The sequence below is a fragment of the Apium graveolens genome, chromosome 9 (assembly GCF_009905375.1).
Source record: "Apium graveolens cultivar Ventura chromosome 9, ASM990537v1, whole genome shotgun sequence".
Taxonomy (NCBI): domain Eukaryota; kingdom Viridiplantae; phylum Streptophyta; class Magnoliopsida; order Apiales; family Apiaceae; genus Apium; species Apium graveolens.
This window is the reverse complement of record NC_133655.1, coordinates 277,791,852-277,818,898: the sequence shown is the minus strand read 5'-3', so window position 1 is coordinate 277,818,898 and position 27,047 is coordinate 277,791,852. Positions and strand designations below refer to the sequence as shown.

The following is a 27,047-nucleotide window of genomic DNA, read 5'->3' as shown; positions in this document are numbered from 1 at the left end:
ATATAGGTTATTTTTGTTTAGCCGTAAAATACTTAATGTTTTTCATTTTAATTTAGATGTCACGGTTAAACATATTTAAAGTAACATGTTGGAATTTTAAAAAAAATAGTTGAGTTCATTAATTTAATAAGTTATTTTATCCATTATTATTAAATCTAGATTCAACCTTATTTTTTTTTAATCATACCAGAACTTTTTGTTTATTAATTTCCTCCACGGTTTCTTACGGGGTGCACAGATACGATTGCGTCCCTACAACTTCTGTCTCGATATTATATATACTCCTACTGTCCTACATTCATAATTTACACATTACAACCTTGTTTCTAAGTAAACTTTACATCTTCTCTTTGAGGGGGTTGAAAAGCTGTTCAACTGCCAAGGTATAACATACATGCATCATTTTGATCAGCTTTTTTCCAGTTACTATGCTTCATGTTTAGATCTGTTTGTGGGCTTAAGCCCTACACCTGTGTGTATGTTTAGTTGTAGAATCACTAATAGACTTTGCATGTGTTTAGATCCTGATTTAGTACACTTCATCATGTTTTTTTTTTTGCATTATCTGTTAACCACTTCAGCACTTTCGATTTCGTAAATTTGTCACCAGGAGAGTAGAGTATATCTGTACAAAAAGGGAACCAATTATTTGATTATGCATGCACCATTTGTAATGGAATAATAATGTCTCTTGAGGGGTACAAATTAACATCTTTTTTTATGTAATAGGAAAGTTTCGGTAACTACTAGAGATTTTGCTAATGCATGAAAGGTAGACGTGTCTACAATGTTAAAGGGGTGATGTCGTAGACAGTATTTCTAACAATAGTGTGTCCACAATTTTTCCATCAGAACTGAAACTTGCATTAAATTTCTTTTTTTGCAGGTAACTTAATTCTACAATGGGTGGAAGTTCAGTTGAAGATTGGGTGATTGGTTCTCCTTCTGGTGAACCTCGAACTCTGGTTTTGGTTGGTTGTACAGGAAATGGAAAAAGTGCAACAGGAAATAGTATTTTGCAGAAGAAGGCATTTGTTTCTGAGGCCAAGTCCTCCGGCGTTACTCATACTTGTGAGCTGCGTACGGCTGTATCAGAAGACGGCCAGATTCTTAATGTTATTGACACTCCTGGTACAGTTTCTTTTTAGCTGTCTAATCGGACTTGCTTTTTTTCTGCTTAATTTGATATGAAAAATCTTACAGAGGACCTTTGGCAGGTTTGTTTGATTGTTCAGCTAAAGCAGAATTCACTTGCAAAGAAATTGGTAAATGTATCAGCATGGCCAAAGATGGCATACATGCTGTTCTTTTTGTGCTCTCAGTCAAGACTCGTTTCTCAGAAGGAGAAGAAGCGGTCCTCAATAGCCTGAGGACTTTATTTGGCAGTAAAATGACTGACTACATGATACTTGTTTTCACTGGTGGGGATGAACTTGAATATCATGAGATAAGGTTGGAAGATTATCTTGGGCGTGATTGTCCTAAGCCGTTGAAGGTACTTTTATGCTGCCAGTCAATTTTATGATCACCTAGTAGATTGCCTGTTACAGTAATCTCTTAATTGCGTTTCATGTTTCTGTTTGTTACCTTTTGTTGTAGTGATGCTTGTATGTTGGATTTGAGATCTGTTATTGTTTGCTTGTAAATTAACTTACACAGTTCTGCATCCCTTCTGTTTTTTGATCTCCCACCATAAGGCCTGTATAACCTTATTTCTGCCTGTTAATAAAAGCAGTGACAATGTTTTCAAGATTAGGTGAGATTAGCATGTCATGTCTCCTAAGAATAATAACTTTTTCTTGAGAGCTTCAGGAACTTCTCAATCAATGTGAAAACAGGTGTGTTCTCTTCAATAACCGAACACATTCCCAGAGTAAGAAGGATGAACAGGTTCAAGAGCTGCTCTCTCTTATGAATCTTGTTCTAGCGAAGAATGATGGAAAACCCTATACTGATGAGTTATTTGTGGAACTGAAGGTAATAGTTTTTATTGCAAGTATGTTACTACTCAATATTAAGCATACATGAGAAGTGATTACCGATTGCCCCTGCAGAGAGGAACTGCGGAGCTTGATGGCCAGAATGAGGAGCAGCTAATGAAGCGGATAACTGAACTGGTATCACTAATTCATTCAATATTTTTGTTTTTCTGATGCTACTTCCGCATATTATTTTGGATGGGGTTCAATAAAATTTTTATCAAAATCTGACAGACATTTCACTTGGTTGTTTACGAAGGTTTAGTGTTTATCATAAGTTTCAACAAGTAGAATTTGGGAAGATACACTGGGAAATATAAAAATCTTTGGGTAGTTATAACACAAGCTTGTAAACTTAAAATTTTGTTAAAGTGCCTATCAGATTATCTGGTGCCCCCCGTAAAATTCATTCCTTGTGCAAAACACACTTGATCATAGCCATGCTACTTAAAACACTAAAATTTAGATGAGAAATATAGAAATGTGGTGTCAGCTCTAATAAAAATGATTGCAAAATTGATATTTCACAGGTTGAGTCGAAGTTCAGGGAGAACACAGCCAGGCTTGAGCAGCAGCTGGTAGAAGAAAAGGCCAGCCTTGAGCAGAAGCTTGCTGAAGAGAAGTCTAGGCTTGAGCATAAGCTGGCAGAAGAGAAGGCAAGACTTGAGCAGCAGCTGGTAGAAGAGAAAGCTGCAAGATTGAGTGCAGAAAATATGGCGCACTCTTCTCAAGAGAAATCAATCGATGAAATTCATAAGATGAGGGAAAATCTTGCGAGAGCAGAACGGGAGCTCCGGGAGCAAGCTGGAAGGATGAATTGTGCCATTCTATGATGGGTTATAAATAATTTTTCTAATATGTAGTGAACATTTTCTGCAAGTTGCAACTTCTTTCTGTACTTGTGGCCTTGTTTTATCAAAATGCTTTGATCATATGGATGATTAGAGAATTGGAGCTTTTATTCCGATGTGAATACGCCCTTCATTGGAGCTTTTGGATCAGCCAATTTTGTGCTAGCAATACACTGCAATATAGTTTATAGCTAGAATTAAAAAAAGATAGTGTATAACTTGCATAAACCAGAAGAAACCAGCATAAAATAATTTCTGTGGTTGCTTGGTGTATTAATGCCCAGGGATCAGGTGTCAACATGTTCACAGCTTTTCCAAAATCACATGTATAAATATTTGTTGTACCTAACTGTGGAGAACAAAAGAACATCAAACAACTCCCACAAGTGCTTGGGATTGAAGTACTGTACTCCCTTTGACCTCTAATCTACAACAGAATTAGTACCTTTTCATCCATGTAGAGAAGGACTTCACTCGCTAACGATTCATGAAATCGGATAAAATAGCTAACAGCGTCGTCTATGTCATACCTTGCTAGTTTTAGGCATCCGACAAACAGCAAAATGAAGTCTACTCGTATGTATCTCTACGCATCCGCCAAGTAACGAAATGAAGTATACTCATATGTATCTCTACTGTACACATTACCCGCTAGAGTTTCTACTTTTCTGATTCTTTGACAATTTTTTTAAGGAGTTATTCCAGGAACAAGAGGAATGGGTGGTTTTGGCGTCTTTATCTTCTCCACTAGTACAGCTTGAGTGGTTAAAATTATACCAGCAACGGAGACAGCATTTTGAAGTGCACACCTTGAAACCCGACAAGGATCCACTACTCCAACAGCAAGTAGATCTTCATATCTATTATTCATTGCATTGTAACCTGTTTGCCATTTCGAAGCCCTTATATTATCCACAACTATATCTCCATCAACTCCTGCATTAGCTGCTATTAATTTTGCAGGTGCAAGAAGTGCCTGAAATATTTAACATGCAGAAACCATTATATACAGAATTTTGTTGGTCTTCTTTTAGACTAAGTTTTTTTTTTTTGTAATTTCTAGCAGAATTTAGATATTTACCCATAGATAAAAGTTCCAAAAAAATTACATACAGGACAGCTTGCACTTGTTACTGGACCCAGTATTTCAAGCATAATATATCAAGAACTAATATAAAATATTCCGGAAAAAAAAGGAACAAAGATATATAAAAATTATGATATATAACATGAGATCTCCTTGATATATATATTTCATCCTTGTTAAAGTCATGTATCCCTCGGGAAAGACTGTTATGAGACCTCATCTTAGTTCTATCTCCAAGTAGACATGAAGGACTTTTAACTTGGAAATACTAATAGCCAAGGCAGAGCCAGATATCAGCTGCATATTGACCAAAAAAATAGAGGAAACTATTTTTTTATTATATAAAAAAATACATCTAAAAAGCATGAAAATGCATAGCACCAACCCCCCCCCCCTTGTGTTTATGCTTATTAAAAAAGAGCACTCATTTTTTTATGCTAAGATGTGAAATTCAAAATCAATTACTTGTTGCTAAGTCATGTATCCCATAGAAAACAGTAAATCAATTACTAGATAACGTCTTACCATCCCTACAATGTCAGCACCTATTTTCTCATCTGGATCCACCAAAAAGGTTTTTATATTGGGAATATGTTCTGAGAGATGGATATAGGTAGCTCCACCTCCTGGTACAATACCTTCATCCATGGCAGCAAAAGTTGCACTTTTTGCATCCTCAATTCTAAGCTTTCGGTCTTCCAGTTCCATCTCAGTATGTGCTCCTACCTAAAAAAACACAGAAATGGCTTTATAAAGGCATTTAAGCTTGTCCTGAGTAATAAATAGTAGCTTCCCCTTTACAACTTATTTTCCAGCTTGATAAAACATATATAAGCACCAGCTTACAACATTGTCATACAAAAACATTGAAGAATTTTTTTAGTTGTAATCAGGAAACTCTACCACAACAGATATAATGTATTAATCAACACTTTCAGTAAAGTGATCCTTCATTTACTCAGGAAGAAACTCTAAAGTACAAATTACACAAGGGGCACGTACCAGACAAACACAACCAAAGAAACACAATTCAAAGCTTTTTGAAATATTTCCTCCTTACTAGACTGACCTGCTATAATACCTTAAACATCAAGCATAGATATGACAAACAAAAAAAGCACATCCCCAACCGAACTTTCTTTTTAAAAAACATTAAAAACTGAACACTTGTAAGATTATTTCCACACATTCCTGGGAAGTAAAACAAAACGAATTTCAATTTGAAAAGAATACGATATAACTCTGAGTCATCATATAACACCTTTTAATGTGAATAACTTTACTAAACCATCTGTACACTTTAAAACTAAGATCCTATTGGAGTTCACAGTTGATACTTGCAATAACAATGTTAGGCAACTGGCTGTTCTAAAAGTCGGAAAAATGATCTAAAAGGTCACAGTATTTTTGTATCATCAAACCTTAATGATAGCTACCCCACCGGAAAGTTTTGCGATTCTTTCAGATAGCTTGCGTGACATATAACTAGAATCTGATTCAGCAAGATCCTTCTTTATCTGAGAAATTCTAGCATGAAGCTCAGCTTTGGTTGAAGGATCAGCAACAATAGTCGTAAAGTCACTAGTTATAGTTATTTTCCTTGCAATACCAAGCTGATCAGAGGTTGCACCCTCCAGACTAAGGCCCAGATCCCCGGCAAGATAATCAGCTCCTGATGAAAATACGATGATGTGAACTTGGATAAAGGCACATTTGTATTTGCCACAGGTTAAAAAGAATTATACTATACTCGGACAACCTATAAAGGATACACAATAAGAGACTATTTTTTTATTGATATTCATGCAGGTAAGCAGGTACACCGTACACATCGTAAGGGTGAATAAGGGAATCTTGCTGAGTTGTTTTACTTATAAAAATAAAACAGTGCATTTATAGTCACCTGTCATAAGAGCTATATCTTGCAACAATGCTTTCTTTCCTTCTCCCATTCCTGGACATTTAACAACAGCAACATTAAGTAAACCTCGCACTTTATTCATGACTAGTGTTTCCAGCACTTGTGTTGAAATGTCCTCAGCTATAATAAGCAGTGGAACACTTAGTTGGGTTGTCTTTTCTAGCAGAGGAACAATAGATTTGACAGTTGATATCTTTTGATCAGTTACTAGCACTCTAGCATTTTCGAATTCGACAATAGCCTTGTCATGATTGGTGATAAACTGATGAGACATATAGCCTTTGTCAATCTGTATGGAAGATAAGCAAAATAGAAGTTTAAAAATTTTAAAGATAAACGATGGGAAAGTGGTATTCTAATGAATATGAGATGTACAATAAACAAATAGCATACAATAATAAATCTAATTAGGGAAAGTGTGTTGCTTCAATAGTATTTGACTAAATTGTATCATAAGCTCGTTTAGGAGTAGACAAACATTTTCATTTTTGTATTAGAGCTAAATTCAATAAACATGATTTTTTGTTGCTGAGTTTAAGCATATTAAAGTTTCAATTTTACTTCATCTGTATCTGGAAGGAGAATCACGGAATATAGTTTCCAAGACTGAAATGTTAATATTCTACTTCAGATAATTATGGAGATGACACAGCAAGTCAATAAGACCATGATACCTGAAAGAATGAACAGGCAGGAGTATACATATTACCTTCATTCCTTCTTCTACTACTACAGAAGTTTCCGATGATGATGAAGATTCAATGGAAATGATCCCATCAGGGCCAATCTTGTTAATTGTTTCAGCAATCAGGTTACCGATAAATTCATCATTTCCAGCCGAAATTGAAGCTATCGCTGATATACAGGAAATGAAAAAATATGTCTGATCTATTTTACCATGATTGCAAGGTAATTGATTACACACACACACACGCACACTTTTTAACACCTTTAATGTCGTCCGATCCTGTTATGGGTAAACTTTTCTCCTTTAAAATTTTGACCAGCTCTTTTACAGTCTTCTCCATTCCATTCTTCATGGAAACAGGATTTGCCCCAAAAGCAACAGCTACTAACCCAGATTTAATTATTTCTCGAGCTAATATGATTGCAGTCGTAGTGCCATCTCCAGCTGAATCATTTGTCTTAGTTGCAACCTGAAAAATAGAATATAAAAAATTATAGACCAAGTAGAAAAACTGTTACTCAACGAAGTTAGTTGTTTGACTTGCTAGAATGACCTCTTGGATCAGCGAAACTCCAGCATTTTCGATTGCATCCGGAAGCTCTATGGCTTTTGCTATTGTAACACCATCATTAATAACTTTAAGATTTCCTGATTCTGAAAGAACAACATTACGTCCTGCACAGCTCAGTGTCAAAACAATTACGTTAGTTTACAAACAGATTTAGTAATTCAAAACTCAATGCAACATGATGCATCTGTGACAGTGATTTACGATCTACAACGAGAGAAATCAGGCTTCGTTTACCATAAGCCCTCTTCATGTTTCTGGTGTACAGAATATTAAGCGAAGTGAGAATCCAAAATAGCTTTTCCTTTTTTGTATATATTTTCACCCAGATTTATATTTTTTTAGTGACTGGCAAAAGAAAATTTGTACAAATCCAAGTGCTTAAACACAAGCCTAGTACAACAACTAGCAAGGTCATGTACTCCTACAACATGACCCATTTTAGAGAGAATTCCCATGAGAAGATAATACTTTCACATGATTGCAATGCCATGACAAGGGCCAGGTTAACCCTGAGAGTATCTCCAAAAGGCTAGCTAACTTTCATTTTTTGCGAATCTGGCGAGGGAAATGGCCAGGCAGCTGGTCCAACAGGAGGACGTAGCTCGGTATTGACTTTACGAGCTTCACTTTCCTCAGCTCTTTTACCCACTGAACAAGAATTTGTATTTCACTTTCGTATCATTTTCTTTGCATGTTATTCCCTACCAAGTATGTTTCTTTCTTGGCTAATCTGATTAAAAAGAATATACGTATGGATAATATATGTGTGTATGCTGAAATTGCAAGTGACCTGTTTGATGCATTGCCTATTTGTTTGAAAGAATACTGCAGCTAAAATTATATGATTGACAAATATTTTCTATTTCATGAAATATATCACATCAAAATACAAAATATTGTAAATGAACTTCATTAAATTTTATTGAAACAGTAACTTGAAAGAGTAAAATTCTTATTTTCATAATTAAATAATAAAATACAGAGTGCAATAGAATTCTCCATTGGAATGCAAACACATTTCAAGGTATTTTAATATTCCTACTCAATACTATACATTTATTTGAAGAGCTAAATACCTAGTGGTGTTGGAGATGCTCTGATGCAAGCATCACTAAACTGCGATTTTACATGAGCCCAAAAAGATGGTATTTGTTCAACACAACACTGTGATAAAACAGATGATAAGAATGTTTTTGCTTCATAAATTCCATTCTATAACTTCCGGGTAACAAGTACCGAGACATTGAAACTTCCCTCTAATAATTAGTTCTAAAATATTTATTATCCCCGCCATTACAAAACAAGTTAGCACACAATATACCAAAAAACGAATACCAAGGGCATGCCTCTCTCTATAACGTATCTTTAGGATGATTAGCTTTGTCATCCAAAAAGGGCTAGCAGCACAACTAGTTGCTCACTTGCTTATTACCCGCTCTAATCATTCAATGTATCTATTAACATAAACATTCCCCGCAAAAGGTCACAATTTCGAAAACAATAATACACTGATTCTTTAAAATGTAAGTCCAAATACACATACACACACACACACTTACTTACACACTAATTAGGCCATTGAGGTTAAATTACACATACATAATGAGGTCAGAATTGTAACTGAATTACGAAGAAAAATCGAGAATTAGTGAAATGAAAAAAATCAAGAAGCTAAAAAGAGGGTACCTTTAGGGCCAATAGTGACAGAAACAGCATCAGCAAGTTTATTAATTCCAGCTAATAGCCCATTTCTGCATTCTTTATCAAATGAAACCCTTTTGGGGCCTGCTCTTATTACACACCTTCTCAACTTTTCTTTGTTTCTCCATAGCCCACTTCTTCTTTCACTCAAATTCTAGAGTAAAGTTGAATTAAACAACAAAAAGGAGACAACTTTAGCACAAAAATAGATATAATAAACGCTGTGTGTGTGTGGGAGAGAGAGAGAGAGGGGGAGAGAGAGGGGGAGAGAGAGAGAGAGAGAGCGAGAGAGAGAGAGGGAGGGAGGGAGAGAGAGAGGGAGAGGGAGAGGGAGGGGGAGAGAGAGAGAGAGAGAGAGAGAGAGAGAGAGAGAGAGAGATTATTACATACAAAGATGGCAGCTTTAGGAGGGAAGAAGAGGGAGGAAGAGAAGGAAATGGACATTTTCCAATTAACTGAAATGCTATGTTTTTGAGGGAGGTTTTGAAGGGGTTTTAGTTTGTTTCAGATTGACCGAGTTGGGCACTTCCGAGTCGACTCAGTTGTGCCATTGCCCAGTTCTTATATTATTTTAGTTTATTTTTTTTTATAATTTCCCAATGTTTAATCTGTCTGAGATGAGTTCTGTACATTTTTCATGTTCTTGTTAATTTGGACCACTTTTAAATTGAACTTGTAGTTTTCGTTGAACTATCTTTTAGGTTTTTTTAAAAAAATTGAGGAATGTTAAAGCAATTAACACCTAATGTAAGAGTTCTTAAATTTTTCTTTTCCTATAAATACGAGAGAATTGTATTTTATTTCCCTTAACTTTGACCCAAATTTAATATTATATACCTATTTTAAAATATTACAGTTTGCATTCCTCTCTTTAAAACCAGATACAATTAACATCTGTTTTGCCTAATTTCCTTTATTGGGCAAGGGCAAAATAGGAATTTCAGCTTGAAAATTAATTAAAATATATTTTATATGTTTTAAATTGTATTAATAATTGAATTTTATATATATTTTATATTTTTAAATTTTGGAGTCATACTAGTAATTTTAATTTCAGTTTTTAATTACATGGCGTTAGTTTCAAAATTTTATAATTTCACTAAAATTAATTTTTACAATACAAATTTAAACAACAATTTTAATTATATATTAAATTTTAATATAATTCCTTGGATCACTTTTTTTAATTATTTGACGTTATTATTATTTTAGTGTATATTTAAAGGGGAGAATTCATTATTATAAATATTTTTAGCTTTTTTCAAATTAAAACTACTAACTTTATTTATAATTTATATTAAAATTCCTATTTTATCCCTGATTGTTTTAGTTGTAAGTGTCAAAAGGGTGCATTTTGCATACAAATTGAAATTTAGGGGTTGTAAACTGCAATTTTTGAAAACAGGTATACAATATTGAATTTGGGTTAAAGGTAAGAGATGCAAAATACAATTCTCTCTATAAATATTTTGTTATTTTTCTTGTTATTTTTCGAAAAATTACCAATCAAAATATAAATATGACGTGTTAAGTTGTTTGGGAACAGAATTAAGAACACATAGCCACATTTGTCCCACTTTCCTCTATGATATGATGAGATGAGATCTCTGCACTGTGAAATTGGTTCCAAGTAGATTGCAAAACCATGACTAATATTCTTTAGAGACAAAAAACCAACAGTAACACATTTGCTCAAAGAAGAGGAAATGCAACTAAAATTAATCAAGAAAACAAATCGAAAAACGCATTCTTCCAACTTCTATTCGAGCATGACTGTGCAACATCATTTTGAGGACGAGTCTCTTTTGTTAACCGCGTGGTCACTAGTGCTTTGCATCTTCTTCATCACAGAACTTCGAGTAACTGTCTGAATCCATTAAAGATTTCACTTCATCATTGTTGCTCAATTGAACCTTTATAATCCATCCTTTTTCGTATGGACTGCTGTTAACCTAAAGAAAAAATACAGTTTAACTTCTATGAGATGAGTAGGAAACACACAATAAGAAGGGAAACATCGTATTCAGTTTTGAAAATGTATGTATAGTCATTCAACATTTATGCCGTACTGCAGGTTGGACAGACACTACGAACAGATCATAAAGCTTAGCATCTATTAGTTCACATTTTTACCAAGTTATGCCTTCGATGTCTGACAAATTTTCAACGATTGGATCATTTTAGATGTTTTTTCCAATTATAGACAGAAAAGTAAACTGCAAGTTCATGCTATCAAATTTCGCCAAGGAGCTTAAGTCAAGCATTCCAATCCAATGTTTTAAAAGAGCAATTTGTTTTTGACATTAAGCATTCACAGTAACTCTGTTAAATATATTTGGCACATGTCTACTAATATTAGAATGGCATTTAAAGAAGACAGAGAGATAGGTTGAACTACATAACAATTAGTGTACACTTAACTTATGGTAAAAGGCCTAGCAGTTATCCTACCCATCTCCTCTTGGACACATGAGGTCGAGGGTTGAATCTTGTCGAAGGCACGAATGTGTGTATTTTCAATTCATGCAACAAACTTAACACATATAAATTATACAAAGCCGGATATATATACCCCAAAAAGGCAGATAAAAGATTTGCAGCCAAATCATCTCCGCCCTCAATGACGAAGCTTGATACTTCTAAACTTTACTCAAAATATAGGGGAATTGAAACATTGAATTAAATTTGAGTTTGCAGATCAGTCCTCTTCTTCTCAACTTGTATATACAATAATCATCAATAAAATCATATAAGAAGAGTAAACAATGAGAAGAATCACAAAAGTATTAGCTACAGATGACTCACCAAAGCAGGAGAGTCATTGAGCTCTTCATTAACCTCAACCACCTTTCCAGAAACAGGAGAATTGATGTCGCTAGTGGCCTTGACACTTTCAACCGCACCGAAGCTGTTTCCCTGTGTAACATCAGTTCCAACTTCGGGTAATTCAACATACACCACATCCCCTAAATGATCTTGGGCGTGGTCAGTGATGCCTACAGTAGCAGAACTGCCTTCGACCTTCGCCCATTCGTGTGAGTCAGCATACTTCAGATCTTTCACGACTGCGAGTAGTAAAAGGTAAATCATGTGTTGTCAATCAAATAGAGAGGATATCAGAGAACACCGAGGAAGCATGGTACCACCAAACAACCACCTTTTTTTCACGGAAGAAAGGTGTTAATTCGAAATAGAACTAAAACTAGGAGCATTCAATTAAATAATCTGAAAAACCTGCAATATATACTTAACTTGGCCAGGACAATTCTATTCTACAACTATAATGTATTTGTATCAAAATAATGTTTAAATGAACTTCACTACATCAACTATAATACAATCTTTAAGACTTACATAATAGACAAGCTAATAAAATTAACTACCCAACAAAAAAAAACTACGAATTTAAATTGAGGAAAAAATCACAACCAAAAATAACGTAAAGTCTCAAGCAGACGCGTAATTCATCTATCAACACTAATACTCAATCACACTCGCGCGCACATACACATAGAATATGCTACAATGCAAACCATTTCTACCCTGCAAACCAACCACAATTCACCCCTCATAGTACTTTCAAGTTTCAATCACCAGACTATATCAAAATCACTCTTTTCAGCAACACCGATAACAATTTATCGACTTAAATAATTTGCACCCGAAACAAACACCTATACACACATTATACACTGACATGTAAGCTAGAATCACAGAATATTACAACACACAAAATCCCACCACCCTACTACCACAATCAAGAATACAAAAACCTAAACAACCCATCAATCATTGTATTACTAATTGACAAAAACAAGCACAACCCAATTAAAAAGATCAAATCTTTACAAGAAAGATTCACAGATCAAGCCTACACATAAACAAATTTTTTTTTTTTTTAAGATTTCAACAGTATTCAAGAAAATGAACATAAAGATCAAGAAAAAGAAGGGTTGATTAGGAATGATACCAGTAGCAAAGGGTCTGCTGAAAGATGAGATCTTGAGAAAGGTAGCAGATTTTGATGCCCACATTCTCAATGCCATTTTTTTATTCGCCCACCAAAACCAAACCAGCCCTTACGCTGCTTTTCTTTTATATGTATAGCAGCCAGCAGAAACTACTTGAGAATTATAAAAGATTTTTCTTTTCAAACTTATATTTTTTAAAATATTATTTGGGAAAGAAGGCTTGCAACTAAATATTCTAATTTTTTCAATCAGGAAATATATTAAATTTTAGTTGCGAACAACATTCTAAAAAAACTCTTATTTTAACAATTAATCCCTAGCTAATCTTCTGCAAGGTACCCCGCGAGTCGATTTTGAATCCGATTAATCGTTATAAATTGTTTTTTGTTGGTGTATATATAAATTTGTTAAAATTAAAATATCATATTCATGTAAACATGAATAATTTAGTCAATTTCTCAAACTTATATGCGTCGGTAAATAACTAATATTTTCATATTAATATATTAAGTAATATTAAAATACGATTATTACTCCAATTAATTATAAATCAATAGTTCAACTAATTAAGTTCGATTACCGATTTTTACAAACACTTTTTAAGAAATGATAGTGAAAATACGTTTAAACATGAAACTTATGACTTGTACAAAAAAATAATTTTAAATTTACTGAAAAATTATTTGATAAATAATTTACTGAAAAAATTTAAATTTCCTGAAAAATAATTTTAAATAATTTTAAATTTACTGAAAAATTAATTTTAAATTTACTGAAAAATAATGGCAGGAACATCAGTTTTTTACTGAAAAACAGTTAAAAACTGTTTGATAAAATTTAAAAACTGTTTTTGGGAAAAGTGATTTTGGTTATATAGCCGCTATTAGAGAAAATAAGTCCCCCGTACTTTTAGAAAAATCTGCTTATCGTTGCGGGAAACGGTACTATTTCACCATCAAACTTTACCAAAAGCATCATTATTTTTCATTTTTTCATCAAAACATACACATATCAAAAAAAATTATCAAACAGCCGTCTGATTTTTACAACAGCACTTTTTTCAGCGGTACTTTTTCTAACAGCACAGCAATTTTTAACAGCAATCCAAGTAGAGTCTTAAAGTAACCTCCTTTTTCATGAAAATTCAGTCTGAAACACAAAAAAAAATCCGATACAATCCCGGATTTTAAAAAGTCGTTCGACCCTGATAATCTTATTTTTGGTTTTGTGTATGTAATGTTCTCGTGCTAATCTTCATTTGTATGTTAAAACAGTCACATACTTAGAAATCAAAATTGATGTTCCCCTAATGCAGTGGTGTATAACATGCCAGTAACCTTTCATTAGTCACCAGACCATGTTAGCTGAAAATTTTGAGCAACCTGTACTTTACATTTCACTTGTCTAACAAGTTAGATTTTGGAGGCCGTATCAATGGTGTGGCTCAAGCTGGCGAGGCGATCTTCATGTCCTTGTGCATTGTTCTAATTATAGCAGTAACTTGTGCAATCTGCTCCTCGCTTGAACAAGCTGAAAGAAGTACTTTAGCAGTTCCTCCATCTGGATAACATCCCTCCGTAATCATTTCCTCGAATATTTCTAAGCATTTCATGTATTGTTTCTTCCTAGAGTATGCTCCAAGGCGCGATGTCCACGTCTTTACATCTGGTTTTAAGTTTCTGGCAGGAAGTGATTGGAAAATCTCCTCCATTTTGTCGAAAAATCCAGCCCTACCATATATGTTGATCAGAATGTTGAATGTGCTGATATCTGTTGCATATGGTCCGTTTTCCATGGCGTTCAAGACTTCTTCCATCTTTTCAAACTGGCCTGCATGGCCGTACAGGTTTAGCATACTATTGAGAACAAATGTATCTGGCTCCACACCAGATTTATGCATCTGGTTCACAATGTCTTCACATTTGGGTACGTTGCCAACTTTCGAGTAGGCTGATAACAGAAGCATGTGGGACTTCATTGTCGGTGTCATTCCTAGCCTCTTCATTTCATCAAAAACAGATTTTGCATCTGAAACACAGAGAAAAAATTACTAGGGAGAAGAATAGGCCAATGTATGGAAATTGGTCGGAAAAAGCTGCAAAGATGATGCTAAATGCTGTCTTTTTCTATTTCAACTCGGTCTGTTCCCAGAATTTATCTTCTGGGGGCATTCAACTATGTAAATCTATTCTAAATTTTTGAACATTAAACTACAGAAGCTCTCTAGCATAACATTAGCCTGATGCTCTCTGATAGAGCACCGCAGATGAAAATGTGGAAAGACCGAAAAGGGATTTTTGTTCACTGATGTTTTGAAATCAGTTTACCACTCTGCAACTAGGGATTTAATGTTTGCATTCGCAAAACCAAATATAGTTTTTCATAATTTCAGTTTCTGGCCCATAGTATGAAATTATTGATTTTTGCACAACTTGATACAAATTATTTTTTTTACTTTAGTCCTTAGTTCTTACCTTCATGGAGACCAGCTCTTCCATATGCATCCATCATGATATTGTATGAAGCGCGGTCTGGTTCACACCCCATGTGCTGCATCAGAGAGAATACTTCTGCTGCGCCATAAGGAAAGCCCGCACGACTGTTGGAAGTAAACATTAAGCAGTGCTGAGGGTAATTCTGCTCGACTGAAGAACTTGATCAAGCAAGAGAAGTCATATCTGATTTTGATAATAACCTGTAAGCTTCCATGAGGGCATTATAAGCATAAACATCGGGTTCGTACCCAGCTTCCTGTAGCTGCTCGAATATTTCCTCTGCTTTTTCACAAAGTCCATCCCTAGCAAATGCATTCACTAGAGCAGTGTATGTGCAGATATCAGGCGTACACTTCTGACTTTTCATTTCGTGAAAAATCTTCAAGGCCATGTAGGACTTATTTGCCTAAAAGTAAACAAGTAATGAATGAACAAATAAGGGCAAAATCGATCACAGTTGTAGTTTTCTATTTCTTCGTAGACCTAAGTAATATTTTGAAATTTAAAATGGTAGCAACATATATTCTTGAGAAATACATTATGGTCCGAATAGACATTTTAAACATGTGACAGAACCATAATGGTTGATATTCTACTTATATATCATCCGTGCTGAAGTTTCAGAAGGTTATTCGAGTTCCATTAGCTGATGAGTTTAATTCACAACAAGAAACAGCTATTTGGATTAGGTCTCATAAGAAGACACACCTTTCCATACAAGTTAATCAACATTGTATATGTGTCGGTAGATGGCTGGCACTGCTCATTCTTCATCCTTTGAAAAATCTCTATTGCTTTTGACGTGTTTCTTCCTCTGATCAGCCCATTGATATAGGCATTGTACACGATTGTATCTGCAACATCACAATAAGTTAAATTTTGGTGCATCATTAGAACCAGTTTTTCCTGTAAGCCTTTTAAAGTTGGGCTACATAATATGTTTGAACATGTATTGGGATAATGACATGATATATTAATGACTCCATATGCTTGATAAAGTTGTCGCAAGCAATGGCCTAAAGGATTAGATAGGAACATACTTGGGGGAAGGCCATTTTTCCTCATCTCGATACAGACTGCTTCAGCTCTCTCTTGTAGTCCAGATGTGCAGTAAGCCCTTATAAGGAGGGCATAAGTATCTTCAGTAGGGATACATCTTGCTTCAAGAAGTCCTAAATATAGGGATTCTGCCTTCTTATATTGTGACTTTTGCCCATAAGCATCTATAAGCAAATTGTAGCAGATGATATCAGGCCGGAAAGAACTCTTGTACAATATCCACTCACACATCTGGAAATATGTTTAGATTAACAGTCATTGAACTGAGTCAGAAATGAGACTGTGACGCAAAGTGCATGGATATCACGATAAGCTTGTTGCAGACTTTGAATTTTTTATATTTTAGCAGTCAACTTACATACATGAGTCTGCCCTTTAAATGGATTTGGTTTCTGTACCCTAACATTCCTAATAGTGAAAAGCAATCAAGGACTCTACCAGTTGTAATACTTGTAATACATTAGTATCCAGACAAGCCTCACCGAGAAGAAGGAAGATAAGTTTATTCAGGGAAAGTGGAAGAAAGTGATGCAAATGAATTGTGACTATGAGATCCTCACCAATATGATAGACTCCCACTTTTTGCTCATACGAAGTTGAACAGCTACACTGATTATGTCATCCCAAGTGGTATTCGTGGGAGGAAGCGTGTCAAGGGCAGCCCAGATCCTATCTTTATTTGTTTCTCTCTTCAAGAAGTTCAGCATCTGCTGAGCAACCGGGCTCAACACTGGGAATATACCATCGACAAAACCAGATCCATATTTCCATCCTTTTCCTCTTAAAGAACCACCTAATTTTGATTATTTACAACAGTTACTGAAGAAAATCAGGAAGAAACAGAATGTGAATATTCACATTTCCATGGAACTGCAGGTGTTAAATATCGTTTCTACCTTTTTTTCGTGACACATTTTTATGGTTATAGTGTGTTAACTTTCCATCTTTATCAATGAAAAGACTGTCACGTCTATACTTCTTTTCAGTAGGCTGCTCAGTTGGATTATTTGCTCTGCAAATACAACCATTCTTAGAAGAGTTCACCCTGGTGACAACATAAATTGCTGCACATCTGGAAATCAACCTAACCAAAACAAAATACAGCAAACAGTCAGATTAATAGATCTTTATGAAATTCAGGCACTAACCAAGTTTGTTGTACATCACACTGAAATAATGCTGGATTCTAGGAATGCTGATGCTAAATACGTCTAAGAATCGAAACTTAATGAACTGGAAGAAGCCCGGGCCATGAAAAATAGATTCTGAAAACATATCCTGTTAACTCGAAGAAAGCAGTAAAATTGTTATTTCAGATTACAGCCTGCCTGAATAAATCGAAGTTGAAACTACTCGGCTCCTTAACCACCATAAGTAAACATTGGCCACATAAATAATAAAGAGGAAATCAACTTGAACTCCATGCACACAAGTACAAGAACCCAAGAAGCAATGAAGCAAACATGTAAAAATAATCTTTAAAGCCTAAACACAAATATGGCAATGAAGCAAACATGTAAAAATAATCTTTAAAGCCTAAACACAAATATGTAACAGGACATCAATTAAGTGTTATTAACATGCTTAATAGATGTGTTATGCACCATAACACCAATTACAAATATATGCTGGAATTTACAATGCCAAAACATTGTCAACATTACAAGTTATGTAAATTGTAAATATACATGGGCCAAACTGAAATGAAAGTTAAGAAAACCAATGAATTGGAAGAATTCAAAACATGTAATAAACAGGGACCAAAGTGCTATTCATAAGTTCTTGCAAATTTGCAAGAACTTGAACTGAAACAAGTGTGCAGTAGGTATAAAGATAAGAGTGTGTACATAGATAAGGCCTTGCTTTGTGCTGCCAGATGGAGTATGTGTTATTCAAGTTAAAAACTTCAAGAATCTGCTTCCAGTGTGAAATGTTATCTATTACACATGTATAAACATCTGTGTTTGAATGTGTATGTATTAGTAGTTTAGTACACTGGTATTGCTGTTTTTAAGGTTGAATAAGAACAAAATGATATCCACAACAGTTAACCCTCAGCCATATTTTGTAAGCCTTTATATTCACATAATAAAAGATTTGCGGGAACATTGTTCTATTAATATTTTCCCTTATTTTTAGTATTTTTTTTTATATAAATGTTTATTTTTTCTGAACACTTCTTTATATTTATAGTTTTGGTAGCTTAAATTTATAGATTATTTATTATTATGTAATTTATGGATATTTTTTATAGGAGTAACTTTTAGGTAACAACAGTAATTTCTTGAAGTAGGCCAAAGCCCAAAAGTTTGTACATTTTCTTTTTCTCCTTCACTAAGAGCTTCTCTGTTCAAATCTTTACATGGTAATCCTTTGTTCTGTCTGGACACACAATGTATTTTGACGTGTTTGTGTAAAATGTAAACTTCCTTTCTCGGCCATGTGTTAGATTTTCCACAGTTAAGTATGACCATTTTATGTTCTGCAAATAGATTCTGCAAAGTTAAGCCTTGCCTTTAGTGTATTATCTATCGGCTCAGACAGAACACCGAATGTTATCTTCTGTGAGGACTTAGGGGTCGCGCCTATATTGAAGAAAGTAAGAGGAGAGGAGGTTGTGGTGGTCTGATTTGGCTACATCCATAGGAGGTTCCATAGGCCTGCGAGGAGGAAATGCAGAGACAAACTATCAAGTTGGTACTGGATTTAATTATCTCGAAAGGAAAATCAGGTTGCAGAGCTTTAAAGGGAAAGACTATTTCTGCATTGCACTCTGCAAATTTTGGAGATGGAGAAAATACATCGATCTGATGGTAGTATTAGACTTGATACTACATACTAGCAAATGTTAGTTGTCTTGCTTTCCTAGCAAATGAGCTAAACCTTGAGTAAGATGTTCTTAGGCTGTTCCCTAATCGGAAACTGTTTCAGCTTCAAAACTGAAGATCTACCTTCATTTATATATTGTGCAGCTGCAAATGATCAGAATTTTTAAGTTATCTTGTGGATTTGTGCGTGATAATCATTTGCTGCTTCTTTTTTTCCTCAGGTTCAACATTAGCTGAACTCCTGCAGTCTTATAAAGATTGTGCATTTCTTATTCCACAGGTTTTTTTAGCAATACAGCTGCTTCTGCACTCTCTATAATTGACCTCAGTTTACATTTCAATCCTTCCCTTCCACCTCGGTTTTCTACATATATATCGTTTACAGATCAGAAAAGAAAAAGTAATTTTGGTATCACAGAAATATACTAATGCGACTCGATCTTTATTCTTGTATCGATAAAAGTAGTAAGTAGGGTAAAATGAATAACTTCTGTAAGAAAGATGGAGAGAAAACTCCTCAAGGCACACCAGAAGAAACAAAACAGTATACAAAGTAGACACAAAGTCTTGTTAATTTTTGATGCACTGATGCCTAATTTTTGTCAGTTCCTCTTGGGCTATGTCTTCACTTTTCTTCCCTTTCCAGCACTCACAACAGCCTCTGATAAAGTGAAGATACTTAATCACCGCTTCTTCAAGGAAAATATCTGAAAAATGCCTCGTAATTACTTGGATTGATCATTATATAAGAAATCAAACCAAACATACCCAGTATATATTCCACCGACAATCAGGAAGTAGAGACGAAGTGAACATTATATTTGAGCCTATTGTTTTTTTTAATACATAAGAATATTTAAGATACCTAGCGTTGGAATATCAACATTACCCAAAGTGAAGCACCCAAATTAAATTCAACATTCACAAAACAAAACAAATAAGCATAACTTTTGCTACCTAATCCATAGCATTAGGTCCAAAACATCTTCTCTTAACAGGATCCCAAACCCACTGAACAAGGAACTTCCTTCCTTTCACTCCATTCACATTATACCCGTCTCCCCACGAGTCCTTGTACACTTCTCCCACAAACCCTCCACCTGCACCTGATCCAAACACACCGACACACAGATCCGCTATCTCAGTAGGCGCACTTGGATCTTCCCCAGCATACCATGCATTCACTAGAGGATTACTTGACATCTCTGCCAGCTCATGTGCAATCACACTAATCATTCCATCCACACCAGGATCGCCATTTGGCGCCCTCATGATATTGTTGGCACCATTTCCTGTACTAGGCGGTGGCTTACCCGAATACTTAGGCCATGCAAAAGGGTAAGCACATAAGCCAGGGCACTGAGTGCCACTATAACCAACCCATGCATAAGGCACTGTGGCACCAACAATAACCGCAAATGTGAAATAGTGAAAACCACAGACCTCCCTACAAAAATCCTGGACTTGAACATCAGCAGACGTTAGCACTAAATACACACCATTCTGATAATTTAAGGGCAATGCAGCATGCTTGATAATAGATTGCATTGTTAGACGTCTTAGATACCTGCCATGTGAGTAATACGTGTCGTGAAATTCACCAGAGAGTTTGATGTTTGCTGTGATGTTAGAGTTGGTTTGATCAGTGTAAAGGCGAACAGTTTGCCACCAATCGGAGACAGAAGGAGAAGGTGCAGTAGAAGATAATGAATATATGAAGTCTTTTATCGTAGCTCGATGACTTGGGTTCCAATTCCCATACCAAATAATGTACAGATTTATAGGATATGCAAGAACTGGACCCATATGATACTGAAGGTTGACAAGATCAGAAGAGCCTTCATAATTTTCGGGTTCTTCAAATTGTCGGTAGTTCCATGAAAGAGCTAAAGAAGCAAAACAGAAAAAAGAGAGCAGAAGCAAAGAAAATCTGTGCATTCTTGTGTGTGGTAAGTTGTAACAGTTGCACAAACTTTGTTATATAGCGAGAAGTTAATGCTAGCCTTCTCCAGTATTAGTTGAGGTGCTCGTAAGTTGCTCCGTAAAAGAAAAAGTTGACAAGGTATGAGAATATAGGATTCTGAATTGTGGGAAACAAAGACCTTTGTTAAATCATGATTAAAGAAAACTTAATTATGGTTTACTTTCTGATTGATTGCCATGACTCATAGTCTTTCACTTTTCCTTTCTTCTAATGAAGTTTAATAATACTGATATGACCTTTGTGTCTGTGTAGCAGTATAAAACTTTTAGTAAAAGCATTGGGATCATGAAAGAAATATTTTTGTTGCACATAGTCAATAGTCATGAACACGGGATTGTGTTAGTGAAATCCTATATATTGTGCTAAAAATCTTTATTTTTTTCAAGGGTGTTCAGTAGTTAACGGATCATGCTCAGTATGTACTCTGTCTGCCAATTCTCAGCCTTGCATCGACATTTATGTATGCGGATATTAAGCATTGTTCGTCTTGATAACAAGATGTCGAGAGTTTAAGTATGGTCTTTATAAAACTATACCGCAGCATATTCATTCTTTAAAATTCAAAACATCCTCTGCTTAACAGCAATTTTTCATTTGTAATACAACACTGCAGTCTACAGTAAGATCTTGATTGATCAAAGGGAAATCTTGTAATAGTGTAATAAACTAGATATTTAGAGATAATATTACCCTAATGCCCTGTGCTTAGCAAAAAGCCATAAACTTAAAGCAACCAACCATGTGTGTGGTTAATTTAGTGATGCCTTTTTCATATTTTTCACCCTTTTGGAAGAATTTTATCCCTGTTTCAAAAACTTTGACCAGCTGCAGGCCCCTTTTTGTTGAAATTTTTTACATATAATTTCGAGATAAAAACAAAAATTGTTGATCTCGTACTTGTGGTATGAACTATGAAGTTAACTTTTATGGGGTCATTAGTCAAATGATATTGTGTAATTATTGTTGAGGAAAAGATTTTCAATCATGTAAAGTTAGAAGCCTCATGTGCGGTGCAAGCTAGCAGGCAAGCATCTTCAATCTTCACCATCTTTCAAGGAATGTGTCTACCTTTTTATTTTTCATTTTTCATTTTTAACTATAATAGAAAAAAGGTAGACTCAAAATATGGCTTGTTATATCAACTACATATAAATTTTGGATTTTACTCCTTCCCAATAGATTTTTTGGCTGGCTTTGCATGTTCTATTTTACTTGGAAAATAAGCCTCCTCAAGATATTGTTGGCACCATTTCCTGTACTAGGTGGTGGCTTAAGTATTCAGGTGCCAAGCCACGTAGTGCGACATGATGTTGGCACCGCTCTTGGCACCCACCATCGAAAATGTTCCTACCTGAGTACTTAGGCCTTGCAAAAGGATAAGCACATAAGCCAGGGCATTGAGTGCCAGTATAACCAACCCATGCATAAGGCACTGTGGCACCAACAATAACCGGAAATGTGAAATAATGAAAACCACAAACTTATCTACAAAAATCCTGGACTCGCGTCAGCAGACGTTACTAGTAAATGCACACCATTCTACAACCATCCCCAGGCTGGTTTACAAAACTAATGTGACCAATTCCAGCATCACCGGACTGGTTTGTCCACACAGAACACGCCATTGACAATTCTAAATACTCGGTTTTTTTGAAGATTCTGCAATATAATGTTGAGATGATTGAATTAGGACTTGCACATAAACTCTTGAAATTCATTGTAGATGCTGAGTCTTATGGCATCTGTTGCTTCTTCATTATTTCTTCTATGTTATTTCGTTTTACAGGTCGAATGTAATACTTATCTCAGATTACATCATGGTCAGCTCAACCATACTCATCCATAAAAAAGTTAAGAAACTTCTACTGTGCAATTTGGAAAGGTAAAACATTTCAGCATCTTTATTTGTCACTTAGTTTCTCAATCTAAATCTCTAACTGCTAATTTACAAAAGAAATGAAAACAGCTAAAATAAACAATAGGTTGCTGATATACAATAGCTGCTTATAGCTTTGTGATGAATAATTGCCCATATTGGTTTTAGCTAATTCGCGGTTATCTCTTTAAAATTCAGTCGTGCTTCCAATTAGCCACAACCAGTCCAGAGCAGCACCTGCAAATATACCGCCCAGAAGGAATAGAACAAGAAGATTTCCTAATGCATTTTGCTCCGGACCCTGAAAGTGAAAACTTCGTTACTAAAACTTAAAATTAAAAAAAAAAACTCATGTTCGTTACACTTCAAGCAATTGTCTGGTTTACACACCTTGTATCCTTTAGGAGCTACAGTCATGACACAGACAGTTAGGTAACCATTGGTTAATCCCAAGAAAGAAACAAGTAGTATCATCCACCCCTGATCACCATATTTAGCAGTGAAATAAAATACAGGTATGAGTAAGAAACGGGATAATATCGCAATCATGAGGCCTTTTCGAGATTCCAACTTGATAAATTCTATCAGAGGAACATATCTACCAACTAGATCCAGCACGTTGTACATTGCTATCAGAACAAGTGGATACCTGAAAAGCAGTACTGAGAAATTAGGAAGTTTTGAGAAAATTTTGAGAAAATTATTTTATCCAAGGAATCCAGTTATTGATGATAAGCTTCACTGATTAACCGACAAATAAACCTCTGAACAGTGTAAGATAAACATTATCATGGGTTGTGAACAAAAACTGAATCAGATTAATATGATTATGCTTTAAAGTAAAGATATGTGACTTCTTTTGTGCAATTTAATTTGACATAATAACTAGCCGTATAAAGTATTACACTTACCAAGAACCTAACTGATGTTCACCAGTGTTTTCATACAAGAACCCCGGGAAAATTGACAAGGTTAGGAAATATATCAGAGTCATGTCCAGTAAGTAATCAATGTTTTGATAGAACAATTTTTTGGTGGTTAGCCTCTGGGGATTAGCATCATCGTCAGCCTGCAAAATCAAAAGCTCCAAATTAGAATCTTATTTTCGATAGAAACTATCTGTAATACAATGATTAATAATATTATGTACTTCTTGAATTTCTTGTTTCTGGATGCCAGCAGCTGCAAGATCACATGTAACAGTTTTCGATCCTTCGGATGCTGCTTTCGAGCGATAGTACTTAACTACCGGTAGCTTAGGGAAAACAAATGCATACAGAAATATGCAGAGAAATTCCAAGAATGTAGATATAGCAAGAAACAACACTGCAAAACAATCAAACAAATTCTTTTGGTCAGCCTACGTCAGACAAAAAATTGCATTGCTTCTATATATGTATTCAGTTATAAAACTAACAATAACGTAATCTTTAAGATCTTTAAAGAACAACAATCAGCATTAACTGTGTCAATAGACCACTTATGTCAAACTGTATATACCATCATCTGTGCCAGTCCAATTCTATGGCATATTTAAAGACAGTATAAACATATAAGGATCACATACATGTTGATGTTTAGCATTGTAGGTGAAAAACACCTATCTTCCCTTGGTAATATCAGGTGGAGGTTCTGAATCCTAGTGGAGGCAAGGTGTGTAAATATTTAACTATTGTCGGAAAACCTAGAAAAAAACATGATATCATTTTTTGACCCATTGGTCTTGGTAAGGAAGCGTATTAACATATAAGCATCATGTACATTTAACTATAAACTGAGACTACAGAGCAAAATGAAGGCATCTCCAGGTTGAAAATGGAATTGAGATCAAATAGTCAAGTGCTCAGCAACTCAAAGCTTCAATTGTAAAATGTGAACATACTCGTTCCCTTTCGAAGACCATTTTCTGAATTTTCATATGCTGCTTTTGTTATAAGCCTCAAACCAGAGGTAAGAGCCCCTGATGCAGCCAAACCACCAAAGTATGACTGCAAGATTGATGAAACTGAATTCATGAATATACCAATTTGACTTTTATCTATTTTTCAGTGAAAACAAACTCATTAATAGACGAAATTTATATCTTGCAACTAAGACAAACTTCTAAAGCAAATCCTCAATAACAAACGTGATCACCTGGATAAACTCGGGGCGCATGAAAGCTAGGTCTCCTACCATTCCACCTTGGACATGAGCATCTGCAACTCCAAAAGCACCAACAAAGGCACATATACCAATATAATTTCCAATACCCCCTTTCCCTGATGTAGCTAAGTCCAACTACAACAACATCAATATGTAATTTTCTCTAATTAGTTGGTTTACAAAAAATTAACATTTTTTAGTATATAGAGTTGGATTATCCATGTTTCAGGAGAGAAATACTTACCGCAATAAGTGCAAAAGTACTCAAACAGAAGAGGATGTATCCAGCTATATTACGCTTCCTAGTATCGATCTTTGACTCGTTATAAGCAAGTATCGCCATCGTTCCTATTGCAAATGGTTGATAGACGAGTGTGAGTACCCTTGATGGATGGTAATCCTTCAATATAAAATGTAACATTCGTCAAACAAATATCTTGCAAAACCTAATTGCAAAAGAAAATATAATAAATGCATACGAGTGTTAAAGAAATAAGAATAAACACATTTTTGCACAGAGCTTGTGCTGGCTTTTTCATTGATATGTAAACAGTGAAATACACAAATCTACATAAATCCCTGAAATAATCTACCCCCTAAAACTAAAATACAATTTTCTTTAAATACATTTTTTTTATCAAACACTATCAATTGATGATCGAAACATAATACCAAATATGAATATCCCAACGAGGATCAAAATGCATCAAGGAATTCATTTGCTAACATCTCTTGTTCATGGTGAAACTTTCCGGGGTTTCTAATAATGGAACAAACTGCTTAACATCCGAATTTTGAAGTTTCTTCAAAGCAATTGATAAGTTGCTTAAACATATATGGTCAGACATATAGTAGGAGACATTAAAATTTTGTCATTTTTTAGGACAATTAAGAGGATAAACTTTCTTAAATGAAAGAAGTCCCATGTTCCGGATATTGTACTAAGGGCAATTCACAACGACAAAGTCATTACTAACAAAAAAATGTTACTTACAGGAAATAATTCATAGTAGTAATCGCCTATGGTCAACATACTATTCCATGAAACTAGTGTTCCAAGTCCAAGGAACCAACATGCAAGAGTTGCAAGAACTGTCCCCTGAAGTATCAATACAAAAATCAATCTCTTCGTAAAGAAAACAGAAATTAATTGATACAATAAATAAAATCTCTAAGATTCAAATTCCTGGAAAAAAAATTAACTTTAGAATTCACAAACCTCAAGCCTGACCGGAGCTTCACCGGAAGTTTTCATGGCTGCTACAATGAAGGCAATTAATATTCTATTAATAATATTAATAACGTAAGTCTAATAAAATAAAAAAATAACTATATACCTACAGTGACATGCATAAACGCTTTACATAATCCCTAAAAACACTCTGCAAATTAAGCTATAAGTAACACATAAAACACTAAATTCATGTACAAAATATTTGCACTGTATCTTCCTCGCTCCTTTTACGAGTAGGAGGAGGGTTTGTGCGTGATTGTGTTTAACTAGCAAAAAAATCTAATGCGCGCATTACCTTGTATAATAAAAAATGAACGTGTAACCGTGTGATATATCTGGAAAATCTCTGTGCTGAGATGATAGGTAGAGATTACTCTCAGAGGCAAGTGATATAATGCACGCTGCTACTTCTACTTGAATGCTTTGTGTTTATACCTAGCATAACCTAGCACTTTTTTTTTAATCCTAGTAGATGTATTCTTGATACATATTATTATTGTTGTTATTTTTAGGTGAATAAACGAAAAAGGAAAAGGAAAAAAGAAAAACATTGGTTTAACGGATATACATTGCCATAAAAAGTAAATTTATTCTTTTTTAGCTTAATTTATTATACGAAGAAAATACTGGCAGTTGTATATAATAAATATTTTACAG

At 34.8% G+C, this 27,047-nt stretch overlaps 6 protein-coding genes across 8 annotated transcripts; 1 reads left to right on the top strand and 5 right to left on the bottom strand.

Moving 5' to 3' along the window:
* Positions 1 to 902: 902 nt before the first annotated feature.
* LOC141682931 (immune-associated nucleotide-binding protein 9-like) lies at positions 903 to 2,812 on the top strand. Its single transcript, XM_074487620.1, has 5 exons — positions 903 to 1,131; positions 1,218 to 1,495; positions 1,813 to 1,977; positions 2,055 to 2,117; positions 2,510 to 2,812. The coding sequence occupies exons 1-5, from the start codon at positions 903 to 905 to the stop codon at positions 2,810 to 2,812; spliced, it is 1,038 nt and encodes a 345-aa protein (XP_074343721.1).
* LOC141682930 (chaperonin 60 subunit alpha 2, chloroplastic-like) lies at positions 2,467 to 9,406 on the bottom strand. 3 transcript variants are annotated; one of them, XR_012560011.1, is made up of 10 exons: positions 9,189 to 9,401; positions 8,784 to 8,952; positions 7,080 to 7,201; positions 6,788 to 6,995; positions 6,548 to 6,693; positions 5,821 to 6,127; positions 5,339 to 5,589; positions 4,443 to 4,643; positions 3,361 to 3,806; positions 2,467 to 3,003 (listed from the first exon to the last, which is right to left on the bottom strand). XR_012560011.1 is itself a non-coding variant. In XM_074487618.1 (9 exons), exons 1-9 carry the CDS (start codon positions 9,240 to 9,242, stop codon positions 3,519 to 3,521), a joined length of 1,746 nt encoding a protein of 581 aa, XP_074343719.1. In that variant the 5' UTR covers positions 9,243 to 9,401; the 3' UTR covers positions 3,075 to 3,518. The 3 variants fall into 3 exon arrangements, 2 of the variants coding, with proteins under 2 accessions (XP_074343719.1, XP_074343720.1); XM_074487618.1 differs by lacking the exon at positions 2,467 to 3,003 and having other exon boundaries at positions 3,075 to 3,806; XM_074487619.1 differs by lacking the exons at positions 2,467 to 3,003; positions 3,361 to 3,806 and having other exon boundaries at positions 4,491 to 4,643; positions 5,359 to 5,589; positions 9,189 to 9,406.
* Positions 9,407 to 10,404: 998 nt separating this feature from the next.
* Positions 10,405 to 12,904, bottom strand: LOC141682753 (glycine cleavage system H protein 2, mitochondrial-like). The gene is made up of 3 exons (XM_074487450.1): positions 12,769 to 12,904; positions 11,604 to 11,863; positions 10,405 to 10,750 (listed from the first exon to the last, which is right to left on the bottom strand). Exons 1-3 carry the CDS (start codon positions 12,842 to 12,844, stop codon positions 10,622 to 10,624), a joined length of 465 nt encoding a protein of 154 aa, XP_074343551.1. The 5' UTR covers positions 12,845 to 12,904; the 3' UTR covers positions 10,405 to 10,621.
* Positions 12,905 to 14,087: 1,183 nt separating this feature from the next.
* LOC141687050 (uncharacterized) lies at positions 14,088 to 18,359 on the bottom strand. Its single transcript, XM_074492194.1, has 8 exons — positions 18,171 to 18,359; positions 17,220 to 17,407; positions 16,884 to 17,116; positions 16,305 to 16,554; positions 15,973 to 16,118; positions 15,465 to 15,670; positions 15,244 to 15,368; positions 14,088 to 14,797 (listed from the first exon to the last, which is right to left on the bottom strand). Coding segments are annotated over exons 1-8 (1,734 nt in total). The 5' UTR covers positions 18,173 to 18,359; the 3' UTR covers positions 14,088 to 14,213.
* Positions 18,360 to 19,445: 1,086 nt separating this feature from the next.
* LOC141683039 (protein EXORDIUM-like 7) lies at positions 19,446 to 21,257 on the bottom strand. The gene is made up of 2 exons (XM_074487727.1): positions 20,109 to 21,257; positions 19,446 to 19,858 (listed from the first exon to the last, which is right to left on the bottom strand). The coding sequence occupies exon 1, from the start codon at positions 21,087 to 21,089 to the stop codon at positions 20,109 to 20,111; it is 981 nt and encodes a 326-aa protein (XP_074343828.1). The 5' UTR covers positions 21,090 to 21,257; the 3' UTR covers positions 19,446 to 19,858.
* Positions 21,258 to 23,016: 1,759 nt separating this feature from the next.
* Positions 23,017 to 26,815, bottom strand: LOC141686985 (equilibrative nucleotide transporter 3-like). Its single transcript, XM_074492106.1, has 10 exons — positions 26,686 to 26,815; positions 26,376 to 26,416; positions 26,151 to 26,255; positions 25,401 to 25,556; positions 25,148 to 25,291; positions 24,894 to 24,999; positions 24,162 to 24,337; positions 23,923 to 24,080; positions 23,402 to 23,660; positions 23,017 to 23,312 (listed from the first exon to the last, which is right to left on the bottom strand). Exons 2-10 carry the CDS (start codon positions 26,409 to 26,411, stop codon positions 23,199 to 23,201), a joined length of 1,254 nt encoding a protein of 417 aa, XP_074348207.1. The 5' UTR covers positions 26,412 to 26,416; positions 26,686 to 26,815; the 3' UTR covers positions 23,017 to 23,198.
* Positions 26,816 to 27,047: the final 232 nt, after the last annotated feature.